The 16010-nt window shown below is 41.6% G+C and overlaps 1 protein-coding gene across 1 annotated transcript in view; it reads right to left on the reverse strand.

Annotated features, from left to right (window-relative positions):
* Positions 1-1202: 1202 nt before the first annotated feature.
* The window catches only part of Pth2r (parathyroid hormone 2 receptor), a 77912-nt gene continuing 63104 nt past the window's right edge, over positions 1203-16010 (reverse strand). Inside the window, exons 11-13 of the mRNA XM_057761304.1 lie at positions 5387-5525; positions 3493-3534; positions 1203-1595 (exon numbers count right to left, since the gene is read on the reverse strand). Of these exons, the coding sequence (XP_057617287.1) occupies positions 1203-1595; positions 3493-3534; positions 5387-5525 (574 nt within the window). The remainder of the gene's footprint in view (positions 1596-3492; positions 3535-5386; positions 5526-16010) is intronic.

Consider the following 16010-nt stretch of genomic DNA (forward strand, 5'->3'; position numbering starts at 1 on the left):
ATTATTTCATTAGTTAATGGTGTCTCTGTGTGTGTGCGATAGTGTATGTGTGTGTGTGTGTATGTGTGTGTGTGATAACGCTTGTAAGTGCATGGCACTTAGAGTCGGTAGATGACATCTGAAACCACATTCACTCAATAGCTTGGGAGAAGCCGATGCACCTTGTGAGTCATTGTAAAAAAAAAAAAAAAAAAAAAAACTGGCATTGGTAAAACCTACTCCAAAATTACAGTGAGCCAATGCTCGCAAAAACCCTAGCAGAATACCTGTGCTGTAGGATGCACTCAGTAAATGTTTTCATAACTGAAATTGCGAATTTGGCAAAACATGGGAGCTATGTGCTGGGAGCTGAAGACTTGGGGAAAGAACCTGTTGGTGGCTTCTCAAGAATGATTGTGCAATAATGAAAGGAAACTGTAACGACCAAAGGTGTATCTTTAAAACAAACCTTTAATCTATCCCCCATACCCTCTGTCACATAGCAGACAACAGAACAGACAAAGATGCAGCGTGGGTTAGCATCAGGATGCGCGAGCCCACACAGACTCAGCTTTCAAACACAAGGTCACTGACTGAGAAAACCTTTGACTTGTCATGGCTTACGAAAAAGAAGAGCAGGAGAAGATTTTGGCTCGTCACACAGGGGATATCCAAAGGAAAAACAGAGTGGATTTCTTTACGCCTAGAATCAATCATAACTGTCAGGAATGTATCACTTTACTAATGCCCAGTCAATTGATTTTCCAGCATGTCTTAGAATCTGTCTTCCAATGTACATTCCTTGATTGCTTCACTATGAAGCAAATCATGAGTCAAAATGAGTGCAATCATGGAAGTTCATTAAAATGAGAAAGACAGAGATCAGTGATTGCTTTAAAGGAAAGTGATGAAAATTTAATGATCTTATCATATTCAGGGTGATATTTCTGAGAGAAAGACAGAGCCAAGCATTTGAAACCTTTTCTATGCAAAAGAAGTAAAATAATAATAAACACAGAGAAACTACTAATTTTAGGAGGAATAATACCAACATAAGTTAATAAACTATCACAATAATACCCTTTTATGCATGAATACTTTTAGTAGCCAACTGGTGGAAAGTGAAAATGTTTAAGCAAAGCGTTATTCCAGAATTCCAGTCTTCCAGCTTGGGTTATCTCCTACACCAGATCCGCCAAATCACTGGAGCCACAAATGGTGACTCAGAAACGCTCGGTTTGTCTTTTGCATCCTTCAGAGTCTAAGATGAACGCCACCGGCCTGGAAGACCCCCCTACTGGAGTATCGTCTCCCTGCCTGCCAAGACCTTCTTCAGTCTCCTCGGGGGTGGAGTGCGGCTGACAGTCCTGGTCGGAATTACTCCAGACATAGCCAGGCAGAGTCACATGGCTTTCGATCTGTCTGCTGACATTCTTGGTGGGTTTGCCAGAGAAGAGCACCAGTCGGGTGCTTGCCCCCATCTGTGACTGGCTGCTCGTGCTGTGAGTGACAGTGGTGAGCACTGAGCCGTACCTGTGGCCACCACAAGGTGGCGTGCTTTTCCAGTCGATGGAAAGGTTCCACCGAGTCCACATCTTCTTCATCTCAGCCTGCACCTATAGCGCAAGAAACATGCGCACGTGTCAGAAACCATAAAAGAGTCCCACGCCCCCACGCCCGAGTTATGATGAACTTTACTTGGATCTTAGTGATGATGATGATGATGATGATGATGATGATGATGATGATGATGATGATGATGATAATAATAATAATAATAATAATAATAATAATAATAATAATAATAATAATAAACAACACTGGTTGAGGTCCCTCTATGTTCAGGGACTCCGCAGATCTGTGCCTTCCATACCCTCAAAGAGACCTTTTCAATCAATGTTACTTTTAGTATTTAAATAAGACCGAAGCGCTGCTGATACAAGCAATTGCCTTATCAACAGGAAAAAAGAATTCCGGGTTTGAAGAGTCTGTGCAGCGGGGAGCACAGGACTTTTCATGTTACAAGTCCATCTAAACCCTGCGTGGAAAAGGCATAAAGTCTCGCACACCCCAGGGATAACCTCAGCCTTCCTGAAAGTGTTTGAGAAACCCGTAAAGCTTCAGGGAAATCCTGCTGTTCATCATAGCCAGTAGACCTCATAAAAGTCCCCTGCCTTCTTCCTCCAAACACTTTCCAAAAGTACCCACACTGTCCTGACACTCACTGGGAATTCCTCCCTAGGGCCCGGTAGTCCCTTAAAAGGCTGTGGCTTCTGCTGCCTTGTTACCGTGGGAGGAGGACGGAGCCTTAACCTAGCGGGCACAACCAGCTCACCCCGAGCCCTGAACGATGCCTAGTTCTGTGCTTTTTCATTTACGACTCTCAGCTCCCAGATTTCCATTTAAAATGCTCTGCCTAAATGAGAAGAGACCAGCTCTTTGCCCAGCTCTCTGTAGCTACTGAATCAACACCACCCGAGGCAGAAGAAAGCCAAGGAAGGTACCATGCTTGTAAGGAAACTGCCATATTGTCAACCCGCAAGAGCCAACAGGAGGGAGGAAAGAAAAGGCTAGAGATAGACAAGCAGACACTGTAACTGCACTCTGAGGAGATGGGGCCTGCCCTCCACACCTTCTGTCAAGGTGTTCTTTCTACTGACTCTTTCCTGAGAACACCGGGGGAAGCAAAGACCCCAGGGGAAGCAAAAGCGTGCGCAACACACTCATCTCTTCATTGGAGGTTAGGGTGTGTGTGTTGGGGGGTGACACTGACACACTTAGCCCTGCTGAAAATTAAGGTAAAAATAACACAGCAGTAAATCGGGATGGTGCAATGGTAAGTTGCCACTCAAGGGCCTTATGCGGAGACCAATATCCCACAGAACCAACGTGCTCAGAAGTATCTGGTGAGCCACTGTAGCAGCAACTGTCATTGTCCTGGGACTTGGAGCAAACTGGAAATCTGAGAGAAAAAGGAGGCAGCAACCCAGGCAACAGCAGGGAATGCTGAACCCTCCGGGGTCATCTGCATCATCCACATGATCACATGATGTGTAGTTGCTTCTCTCTGCTGACTTCCAAATGGGTTGAGATAGTGTCATCCTCAACTTGTCGGGAAAAACTTATCTGTTTTAATTGAATTTATTTTCATTTAGATTCATCCCAAGGAAAGCAGTTGACTTTTTATAGAACTTGATGTGGATCAAAAGTTTTAATATTAACCAGAATTGATTTAGAATTAACTAAAATAAGAATCTCCCTCTTTGGGAAAGATCTCAGGGTTTTGAGATCGGTCTCTTAGAGTTCCCTTGCTTCTATCTTCTATCATGGGATGATGTAACAAGAAGGCCCTGGTCAGATGTGGCCTCCTTGACACAGATGACCCCATCTTTAAATCTGTGAGAAACAGACCATTATCTCCCCTGTGTAAGTTACTAAGATTCTTGTGGTCTGTCAAAAAGACACAAAATGGATTAAAACAAAAATTGATTTGGAGCTCATCTTCAGACCTACCTCTCCATTGCAGTAACAGTAGACGATAGACACAAAGAAACCCTGTAGAGAAAAAGGCTAGATGAGTCCTCCGGCAATTCATGAAGCACATAGCAGAGACTGGACTCGTATCAAGTATCTTGTATCAAAATGCACCAACTGAAAAGTTGGCTTTTGATGTTATCTTCAGAAAATTACAGAAATTATTTCCTCCTAATATTTCCAAATATTGTGTTTATATTGTGTTTGTTTGTGTGACCTTTCCTTGGTTTTCAACCAAACCAAGCACCTGAGCCAAATACTCCAAGGTTCACAAAGAACTGTTTCCCATCACGTGGTTTCATTTACTTTACTGCTTGAGGATCGCAGAAACCCATCCCCTGCTTGGTAAAATATGCTTCTATTTCTCAAATGCTAGCAGCTACCAACATTAAATATTACATGTTAAAGCACAGAGAACACTTTTTTCACTCTGAAGTATCTATTGAGCTTAACCACTGGGCTAAGAGCGACTCAGCATGACAGGGGTGAGATATAAACACAACAGTTCTGAAAGTGCGAGACCTGGATGTGAAAACATTAGCCAGCAGCCAAGTGAGAAAACAAGGCTGTGGGGGTCTTCTGGGTAAAATCAACGATACCGGGAACAATAGGGTGGGTGCACTGGATGAGAAACTCAGCCAAGACGTGGTCAGAGTGACAAGAAGATGTCAATTGGATGAACATGGGGGAGTGGGACATTCAGGGAGAAGAGAGCAAAGTGTGGTGCCTGCACGCCCACTTCCACCTCCACCTCCACCCCAGGCACGCTGGCGAAGCAACAGTCAGGTCCCGTGAGTTCTGTGGGAAATTTGGTGTGTGTTGGCAGCCTCCAGGCCATGCAAGGCTGTGTGTGGCAGAAAATGACACTTGAACTTGACACCTGAATGTTGAGTGCAACAAGAAATCTTTGGAAATTCTTGACAAGTAAGTAATACATCAAATGTAAACTTTCCAGTTGTTCAGGCTGCTGGGAACTGAAGTTCCCTGACCAGGTTACCGATGCTACGGCCTTATTAGAACGTCATGCCTGTGGAGAGTTGGCACGCTGCTAATTAAGAGCCCAGGTCACCTTGGGCTATCTTCAGTTCCCCCAAGAGTCACCCACCTTGTTGCAGACCTACACTGCTTTAACCATCAGGTAAAAATCTCTAGAAAGTATTGATTTAGTAAGCCACTGGCTCCCACACCAAGAGCTCAGGGCACTCTCAGGCTACGCCTGAAGTCCATGGTGCAGAGCTTTGACTTCATGGTGATTCACCTACATGATGTCCACACCAACATACTTGATAAACACACCGACATGACTCCCTTTCATTCTGTCATAACCACTTCCAGGAGGACAGCTTTCATCCGTACTCTCAGGCCACCATCACTCATGTCTGCCTCAAACTCTCTGTTGCTCCCTCTGGTATAAATGCATCAGTAGATTCAAGTTGAAGGGAGGAGGTGTGGTTGCAGTCTTCCTCTTTACAGTGGGAAGAAGAAGAAGAAGAAGAAGAAGAAGAAGAAGAAGAAGAAGAAGAAGAAGAAGAAGAGGAGGAGGAGGAGGAGGAGGAGGAGGAGGAGGAGGAGGAGGAGGAGGAGGAGGAGGAGGAGGAGGAGGAGGAGGAGGAGGAGGACTGTGCCCTGCAGTGATGTGTGTTCTCCAGCAATGTGCCTGGTTATCTCGCTACCCAGGCTTGTTCCTGTGCCAAACAGCCCCACACCAGTTCTCTCTGGGGTCAGAGAATTAACCTGATCCCTAGGAGGGAAACACATAGTGTCCTCTCCGGGGCCCTCAGAAGACAGGTGCCTCGAACCAGAGCAAAGGGCAGAGAAAGAGGTGAAGGGAACTAGCAAACACTAATCCCACACCACAGACGCTGCTGGTCACCTGGAAGGAGTTGAAGAAGAGCTCACAGTGCATGCGGATCTCCCACCAGAGCCCGGAGAAGGAGTGCGGCTGGCAGATGAACACGATGTAATGCACACCGAACACCAGCACCAGGACCAGCGTTGACTTAGCCAGTTTCCTGGAAAAAAAAACACAAGGTTTTCTATGAAGCAACCTCGGGTGCCTTTGGGAAAGCAGCTTGTTGCAGAAATGAGTCAGAGATTCCTCAGCTGCCACTGTGTCCTTATTCTCCTTCCTCTACTTTTGTTGTTTGTGGGTTGCTCTGTGTGTGTGCGTGTGTGTGTGTTTGTGTGTGTGGTCTGTGTATGTCTGTGTGCCGTGTGTCGTTTTGTTGTGTATGTGCTTATGGGGTGAGTATGTGTTGTTTGTGATGTGTATGGTTGTGTTATGTGTGTATGGTTGTGGTATGCATGTGTGTATGTGTGTTTGTGGTGTGTGTGTGTGTTATCTATGATATGTATGCATATGAGTATACAGGTGCTCAGGCCCTGGCACGAGCAAGCAAGCAGGACATTTGGTGTCTTCCTCTATTTCTCTCTACTGGACCTGAAGCTCACCATTAAAAAAAAAGTTGTCTGGCCAGTGAGCTCTCAGGATCTGCCTAATTCTGTGGTTACAGGTATGTGTATCCATGCCCCGTTTTTACACAAGTGCTGGGGGCCCCATGCTTGCAGAGCAAGGGTCTCCTCTCAGAGCCATCTCCCCAGAGCTGCCTCTTGTCCCTTTATAGTAAGTCTGGGTGTTGATTCTCACTTCCTATGATCAGTATCCCCTAGGTCTCTCTAATTTCACGTCTATTCTTCTTGATGGTAGGCTGCTGTTTTCATGAAGTCATTATATGACCTTGGTTGCTGTACTATGACATCTTTAACGTTGGTGTTTGAGACTGAAGCATTTCCTCCATCTTACACCTGAGGTTCAGGGAACGTCAGGGAGGAGGGAGCAAAACATTTTGTAAGAATGAAAGACCAGGAAGTCTGCTGTGAGACGGCGCCATCTGTGAATGACAGAAAAGGCTACACACGTGAAATCTCAACAATATGGCTGCCTAAATAAGACCCGAACAATTGCAATGCCGGTTGACATTCCAACGTGGATGGGTGAAATCCCATGGGACCCCATGCCTGGATGAAGAGCTTCAGGCAATTAACGACTGCTGAGAGAGAATCTGTCTTCCCCTGGGATGAGCCCTCTGATTGGTTATCCCCAATACCAGTGGTCAGCCCTAAAAACTTATGCACATGAGCACCAGTAAACTGATTCAGCAGGTTATATTTATAAATTTTTATTGCAATAATAGTTAAGAAATCTAATGATAATCAATGACAATAATAATTAAGGAAAGCTTATGAATTTGAGATAGAGTGAAAGGAGCATAGGAAGAAGAGGAAGGGAAGAATGATATAAATAAAGTACATATGTATATGAAATTTTAAATTTTAGTTAATTTTTTAAAATCAACTACTCTTAGAGACACTTTGCAATTCTTATGAGTTATATGTGCTCAGTCCTTCCTCTTAGTCTGAATGTTCTGTCAATACTCTGTTTCTAACTACCTGTCGTTCTATTTAGTTCTCTCTGTGTGTCTCTCTCTCTGTCTGTCTCCCTCCCTCCTTATTTTTCCCTCTTGATTTCTGTCTGGTTCTTTGGTTTGTTGGCTGAATATTTTTTCTTTTATTTTATTTTGAGAATGGGTCTCACTGCATAACCTTGGCTGGCCTAGAACTCACAGGGATCTGGCCTATGTCTCTGCCTCTGCCCCTGTCTCTTTTGCCTCTAGAAGGCTAAAACTAAAAGTGTGAGCCATCCCTGCCCTGGCCTGTATATTTGAAGCAATCCTGAGTTTTCTGATGTAATGGTGTGATATTTAGTTTTAGGTGTCAATTTACCTAGGATGCACAGATGACAGGTAAAGCATTGTCTCGGTGTGTCTGTGGAGGATGCACAGATGACAGGTAACACATTGTTTCATTCTGTCTGTGAATGAGATGTTTACATGTGTGGCTGGACTCAATATGAAAGGTCTGCATTCAGTGTGGAGCGATGTGGGATTCCCCTCTGTATATTGTGAGTACCATTTGTTAATAAAGAAACTGGCTTGGGCCTGTGCAGGGAATAGAGGTAGGAAGGGAAAACTAAACTGAGTGCTGGGAAAAAGAAGGAGGAGTTAGGGAGAAGCCATGGAGCCACAGGACACAGAAATGCCAAAACTTTGCTGGTAGGCCAGAACCTCATGGTAATGCACAGATTAATGGAGATGGGTTAAATTAATATGTAAGTGTTAGCCAATAAGAAGCTAGAGCTAATGGACCATGCAGTGATTAATTAATACAGTTTCTGTGTGATTATTTGATGTCTGAGATGCAGGGCGGCTGGGAAACAAACAAGCAGCCTCCCACAACAGTGGAGTGTGGGCAGCCAGCACCAAGCACCTGGGGCTCACTGCTTAGTATTCAGAAGGAGGAAAAGTACAGGCAGGCTGTGAAGTTTGGAGCACCAGTCGGTTCCAACAGACCCGCTGCTTACCAGCAATGCTGCCTTGAATGAAATGTACAAATGTGGAATTATAAAACTGAAGGAACTGCGGGCAAGGAAGGCTCAGATCAGTGGATAAAAAGTCCACAGGCTACAGGGGAAACTGTGAGTGAGGGGCAGGTCACTGCACCAAGGGAACAGACAGTTCTGACAGAACCAGAGGGCAGAGGAAAGGTCTGTTTGCTTCTCCTCTTCTGCAGCCGGAACACAACTCCCCTGCCGTCAGCCTTCCAGGCACGGCAGCCTTGCATCTGGGAGTTGTACCTGTAGGCTGTTAAGCTGTTGGGTATCCCTGTTAGGCTGAGGGTCACACCATTTCCTTGATTGTAAAACTTTGGACTCTAAACAGCATCCTGGAACTCTTCTTACTGAAGACTTGCCACAGACTTCCCAGTCCCCAGACTCACAGGAACCAGTTCACCAAGTGCTGGCTCATGTATCCACTTCTCTATAACTGCCCATCAAGTCGTAAATCTGTTTGTATCATTTGTACACCTGTGCATATCTTGTCAGGCCTATTGATTCTGTCCTGAGAGAACCCTGTCCGGTACAGAGTTAGTCTAAAATGGTCCCCCCGATCCCATCTCTTGATACTTACGTTCTGGTCATCTTTTCCCTGAGTATGATCAGGTTGGGGGATTTCTTCTAGTAGATTAAGGCAACAATGAAAAAATACCTCTTCTAGGACTGTGCTGCCTAAGATTCTAACTGCTATCTCCCTGGTCTTCTGTAGCAAGACAAGCTGCCACATGGTGAGCTGTTTTCCTGAGAGGCTCATGTGACAATAAACAGTAGTACATCAGCTGAAAAGCACCCAGATCTACCACCAGTGGTCACACACACTCAGATATATTCTCCCCAGTTCAGATTTCCCATAATGCCACCACCCTGATTGACATTTCAGTTGCAGCCGTGTAACAGCCAAGTAGAGGAGGGGCACAGAGACTCTTGACCTACAGAGAATGAAATGGAAAATATGCTACATTAAACCACAAAGTTTGTAGCAAGCAATTCATCTATTACCAGGACGCCAAGGGCACAATTTTCCAGTTTGGGGTAACTTTTGTTTTGTTTGCACTCTTGATCTAAGAAATTGCCAAATGTAACCTATTTCTTTCTCATTTCTCAAATTCCCCCCTTTGTGAATCATTTACACCCAAGAATCTTGAAAAACTTCTCCTTCCATCCTTACCAATTTCTCCTCTCATTGCATTATTTATTTATTATTTTTCTACATGGAAACAAGCTGAGTGGGTGAGACAAGATCTCACTAGTCTAAGACTAAAGAGACCTAGATTCAGAATCCCGGCTTGATGTTTTCTAGCTATGGAATACTGATTCGTTTATCTGGTCTCAGAAATGGGGGCAGGATTTACAAGTCTCTAATAGTTTGAAGCTTTTTTGGCAGTCATCATTCCCACCAACACACTATCCAGGATAGATGGCTTTCTGGAATTCCCACGGGTTCACATGGAGGTGACCAGCTCAGACGTCTAGAGCTGTCTTCCTCCCTCATCATCTTCAGTGTTTCAGTAGTGTCCAAATCATCTGTTCCTTTGGCGCTGATCAGCGACCTGCCTCTCACTCACAGCTTTCCTTGTAGACTGTGAACTTTTCATCGCATGGTCTGAGTCCTCACTTGTTTTGCCTACAGTTTCTTCAATCTTATAATTCCACATTAGCCCATTCCATTCAGGAGAGCATTGCTGATAAGCAGTCAGTATCTGGGACCTGATTAACACTCTCAGCGCTCAGAACCTGCCTATACATGTCCTCCTTCTAAATGCTGAGTAGTGAGCCCAAGCTCCTGTGACTGTAAGTTTTAAAAGGAAGTTATAAACACCTAGGGCATTTTATACAGACTAGTTAGATTCGGGAATTGCATTAACTACAGTTGTATAGTCTTAAAACTCTTGTCTAACATCTCTCTGGGAAAAAAATTACATTCTGTTTTTAAGATGCAGTGTAAATTCCCGTGGAGAATGCTCTCAGAATCAAGCTAATTTTGCTTATTCCTACTTTTGTAGCTAGGAACCAAAAACTAGGTTCAAAAAACATTAAATCAGAGAGATAGTTTATGAAATGGTCACAATGCAAAAGTTTTGTCACCATTCAGTTTAATGCAGACGAGAGAAAAATTGCATTAGGCAATGAAATCCATTTGCTATCCTGTTAGTTCTGTCCCTGGAGTTCTCTCTTCTCGTCTATGACCAAACTATTTTATAGTTCTGTAGGGATAAGGGATCATCTGTAAAAAAACAGTAATTGAATTCATCTCCGGTGTGCTGTATAACAAAGTACCACAAAGTCCCTGCCTTAAATGAGACTTACTCCTTTCTGTTGATATGCAGTGATAGAAATATAGATCTAGAGCTTCTCAAAACTGAACTCAAGGTTTCATCTAGGGTTGGGTTCACATTTGGACCTAGGGTTCTCTTGTAAATTTATTCATATTCCTAAAGACTTCCATTTCATTTGTAAGGTTGTCTTCTGGCTCTAGGTCAAGAGTCAATTGGATTCTACCGGCTGCCTATATCTCCAAAACACAGGCTCTTCCAGGCAGGGTAGAGTCTGTGTAACATATCATAAGACTGATTAGCACTCTTTGTCATATATGTAACCTAATCAAGGGAGAGAACAACAAAGCCATCATAGATCTTGTCCTTATTCCAGGTCCAGGTGACAGAGCAGGTATTGCACGTGACACATATAAGATACCAAAGGCTAGAGAACCCAGGGACATCAAGGAAATCTGTCTACCACAGTAATGCAAGTCATTCCTGGCCACTGAAACACAAATTGTATCCAGCAAAGTATTGATGTCTCTGACCATAGCCCTGTAGGCATTAACAAGCTTTGCAGTTTGCATCCCTTTCTAAATTCATTCCAGCATGCATTTCCTAACTATATGTTCTCTTTTGAACCAGGTGAAATGTTTTATTGTCCCCTTCATTAATTATAGAATTAAATAAAATGTTTGAACTGTGTTCATGTTTATATATTACCTATGATTACATCCTCTTTTAGAATTTATCCTTCAGAGCATATGACTAGCACAAGTGTACACATAGGTCATTATCTATCTATTCATAGCAGATTGAGCACAAGCATCTCTGGGGCACTGATGTTTATTAGTGTCCATATGATCAATCATATACACTATACAGCTTTGTAAGTTGGCTGTCTACAAAGATGATACATGTAACAACTGATATAAGTCTTCTGGCTTGCAGGAAGAACGGTGATTCTTCCAGCTACAAGAGAAATGCAAAGCAGTCAAGTGGTTTGGAGACATAGTGTCCTATTTTGATGTGGGCTGCCCTTCTCTGTATATGTGTTGCTTTTATGGGTTGATGAATAAAGTTGGTTCGGCTAATGGCTAAGCAGAGTAAAGCCAGGCAGGAAATTCAAACAGAGGTATATATAGAGAGAGGAGGTGGAGTCAAAGAGCCATCATGTAGCTGCCAAAGGAGAAAGACACTGGAACTTACTGGCAAGCCACAGCCTTGTACTGACACATAGATTAATAGAAATGGGTTAATTAAAGATGTAAGAGCTAGCTAGGAATACACCTGAGTCATGAGCCAAACAGTGTTGTAATTAATAAAGTTTTGTGTGATTATTCAGGTCTAGTCAGTCAGGAAACCAAAGCACTGTCTCCATTCACATAACGGCACCCAAACATTTGCAAATAACAATTTCCCCATAGAGCTTGAGAAAGCTTTTTAAAAAAAGGATTCTAGACAAACAAGAAGAGTCGAGCTTAGCTTTTTGGTAACTGCGGCTTCTTGATAACCATCTTTTCTTTGGTAGACTCTGTTTGTCAGCAACAAGCAGAGGCATCGCTCCTTTAAGAGAGACTTCCTGACTCAACATTAGGGGCAGGAACCTCACAACTCTTTTAAGAAGCCCTGAGAAAAAAACAGGCTTAAATGGTGTTTATGAGCAGCCAGAGGCATGTTTCTTGGTGATAGCATGGACCTAAAAACTCTGCAGAGTTATGGCAAAAAAAAACATGGCTCTGGCTAGTACTTCTGCCATAAAGTTAGACTCTCAAGAAGCCAAGGAATGGGGTGGAGCCAGCCACCAAAGCCACAACTTGAATCCTAGCCATATCATTTAGCAGGTTTAAGACTCATGTACTCAGGAAAAGATTGATACATACAGTAAAGATAGATAAGAAAATAACCTCTAAATGGTTTATAATGTGTTTTAAAATGTACATAGGCTTAGGAGAGAAAAGAAAAAGGATAGAGAAAGTCCTTTAAAAAAATAGAGTGGTCGGGTGTGGTGGCACACACCTTTAATCCCAGTGCTTAGAAGGCAGATGCAGGTAGATTTATGTGAGTACAAGGCCAGCCTGGTCTACAGAGTGAGATCCAGGACAGCCAAAGACAGACAGAAAAACTCTGTTTCAGAAAACCAAAGCTTAAAAAATAAAGATAAAAGAAACAGAGAAAAAAATCAAGATGAGAAATACACAAAGAGTCTGGATTAAGTGTTTTATTGTGTTTTCCTTGAATTTTTTGACTGTGAAGGAGCTAACTACTAAGAGACATTTCATTCTGTGGGCTGATAAGCTAAGCAAACATATATATTTTAAAGTTATTTTGATCTCAAAATTTAAGTCTAAGGACATGTTACTTTGGAAAATAGGTTTTGCTTTTGTTTTCAAAGAGGATAGAAAGCTGTGAATTCCTTAATGGCTAATATGGTTTGATCAAACAAGACCTCCTGAAGCAATGACCCAGGTGGTCCAACATCTATGACAGCTTCATGACTGCTGGCTGAGATGGACCAACCACACAGGACATTCCTTTAAAAACAAAAAAAAAGTACCCCCAATCAGCAGGAAGTAGTCTAGAGAACTGTGTTCAAATTCCCAAATATTGTTTTTAAATGTTTCTTTTCATTTAAAGAAAGTTGATAAATGATTAATGCTCACAGACAAGGTCTTTCTAAAGAAAAAATGGGGGATATGATATAGAAATGAATACTTTATATTAGTATAGTCTTTATTTTTGCTACAAATTGAAGGTAAATTTTGTTATATGAATATTTCTATCCTTGTTTGAGGTATTATGTTTATATATAAACATCTAAAATGTAATGTATAATTAAAAATTGTTTATTAATAGTCACCTGTAATAGTCAAACTGTAGTCATATTAGATTTTCTAGATGTGCGAGATATATTTCAGATGGATTAGTATTCTTCAAACCTTTCAAAGATCTACAAAATTTGGCATTTAAAATGTTTTAAGAACTTAGATTTTTCTCAACAATGAGACATGTCTGCTTCAGAGAGGGTGAGGGTCATTGAAAAAGCTCATTATAGAATTTGCCTCCAATGTGACAAAGTTAGCCATTTGGGCAAGAAAATTCTCTTGCCTGGACTGCTTGATGGTATGTTGCATGAATTGAACATGCAGAACACACAGAAAAGTGACTGCTGAACTTTAAAAAAGATGGAATGATCCTTCAGGGTTCCTGCTTCACAGAAGATACTGGTAGACATTCTACAGGACACAGAAGAAAGAAACTGATAAACTTTGCCAGTACAAGGCAGAACAGAGCTTCAAATTTTGTGTTTCACTAAAAAGTCTGTCAGATATTATGGGCCTATAGGATGAAGATAAATGCCCCAATATTACAAAAGAACTTTAGATGACTGTACAAGCAGCAAGATGTCTCTGTCATTTCTAGAACTTTGGAAGTTACTTACAATGCACTTCCTGATTACTTAGGTAATATTATATCATTCTGGGGCCTTTGATGGAGTTGAAGACTAACTAGTTATAATTACAGTTTTCCATAGTTATGATAAAAGATAAATTAGATATAGAACTTTAGATTCACAAAGATAGACTAGATGATAGAATATTTTCCTTAATTAGTCAAATGTAAATAGATTAATATTATAACTATAATTCTTGTTTAATAAGTGTTCTGTACATATACTTTTACTATGTTAAAGCTAAAGCCTTCCTTTTAATTAGACAGAAAAGGGGAGATGAAGTGGGATGTCTTTCTGTATATGTGTTGCTTTTGTTAGTTGATGAATAAAGCTGGTTTGGCCAATGGCTTAGCAGAATAAAGCCAAGCGTGAAATTTGAACAGAGATAGAGAGAGTAGGTGGAGTCAAGGAGATGCCATGTAGCTGCCAAAGGAGAAAGAAGATGGAATTTTCCAGTAAGCCAAAGCCTCATGTCAGTACATAGACTAATAGAAAAAGGTTAATTTAAGCTATAAGGGCTATCTAGGAACACACTTGAACCATGGGCCAAAAGGCATTGTAATTAATATAGTTTCTGTGTGATTATTTGGGTCTGGTCAGCCAGGAAACCAAAGCACAGTCTCTGATTACACTATTTAGAAAACAGATGCTCAGTTCATACAGTATCTAGCCTGTATCATTCACTAGATAAACTCATACATAAAAAATATGATTTGTCAAATCATATTTAACTAAAACAAAAGAAAACAGGCTCAGCAATTTGTCAAATCATATTTAACTAAAACAAAAGAAAACAGGCTCAGCAACCCTGTCTATCCTAAGCCTTTCTTGGTTCCTCCTGGCCTTAAGTGACATTTTTATGTCTATGCAAGTAACTTTTTTTTATTTTAGTTTAATTTTTTTATTCTAAATTCATTTATTTATTTATTGGCAATTAGTTTTTTCAGGTTTCTCCTCTTTAATTGACCACTCAACTTATATACAAACTTTACGGTGTACAGGAAAAAAAAAAGCCAGTATTTAAATCAAATACACACAAGCTGCCAATATAAATTTTTCACTTAACAACTTCACAATTCAAGACAAATATGCAAATAGAGTTTTATATATGCATTTCTGCATATACTTTCCTCACTTCAAGAAAAACTTCTACAAGATCTCAGATTCTCCCTTCCTTCCTTCCTCTCTCCCTCCTTCCAAAAGGGAAGTGTAGCAAACAAAACTGCATGCTATTTTGCACTGTGCTACTGTAGCATCCTGTAGCTGCCTCACTTCTTGTAAGAGAAGATTATCCACTTCAGCTGAGGATAGAAGTTCAAAAAAGGAAAATACCCATAAAAATTAGACCATAAGTGATTATTCACCTTTAAATCTCTCTGCTTTGCTGTCATACTGCATTGGTTTTATTCTGATGTTAAGCAAACATCATATTTAATGGCATATTTAACATCATATTGAATGACAAATTCAGTTAGAGAAAACATTCAAGAGTTCTCCTCCATGAACTCTTTTACACATCCTTACCAAGTTCTGACAACTCGCCTTTCTTGTTAAAGTAAATTAGAATAAGGTATAAAAGACCAATTACTGGACATTGGTTTATTTGGTGATTTACTTGAAGCACCTGTGTGTACTGCCTATTTGCCAAGTATAACTTCACTTGCTATGGAACAGAATGACCTGAAGGAGTAGCTGAAAACAGCAGGTCATTTCCCTTAGCAACCTACTGATGGCCACATATGCTACTACAGCATTTTACTTGCTTTCTTTAGAGTATAAAATGAGAATATCATCTGGATCTTGGATCAAAGTCTTTCAGGAGCTATCCTGGCTCTGGTCATCAGAGTGCTTATGCTGGAATGATTCTGGCTACATTTCTGGAGGCCCACTGTGAGATCTCCCTCACTAAGACCCCACTTAGTCCAGAGAGACTGCCTCTCCCGGGCCTCAGCCCACTGAAGGTCTCTGGAACTAGGAAACACATGCCCACAATGGAATTCTGGGGTTCTTGGAAGATTTGCCTGACACTGCACAGAAAACTGCTTTAAGTTACAGGTGTCACGTTGTTTTCTGCCTCTTAATGTCCTCCTTATTCCATGGATATGCATCCATGCAGTCCCCACTTAGCCTCTCTGATCCTGTCTCATAAATTAGTCAGGAGGGCACCCTTGTTCCAGGGAAAATTTAATCAATATAACTCATCAGTATAACTAACACCAACCCCACTCCTGGAAGAGTTCTGCCATTGCATGAAGCTGTAAATGTGAAGCCTGGATTGCCTTGGATACCTCGAGATGTTAGAGATACCTGAACTGTGGGATACCTGCCAACA

This window comes from Chionomys nivalis, chromosome 2 (genome assembly GCF_950005125.1).
Source record: "Chionomys nivalis chromosome 2, mChiNiv1.1, whole genome shotgun sequence".
Taxonomy (NCBI): domain Eukaryota; kingdom Metazoa; phylum Chordata; class Mammalia; order Rodentia; family Cricetidae; genus Chionomys; species Chionomys nivalis.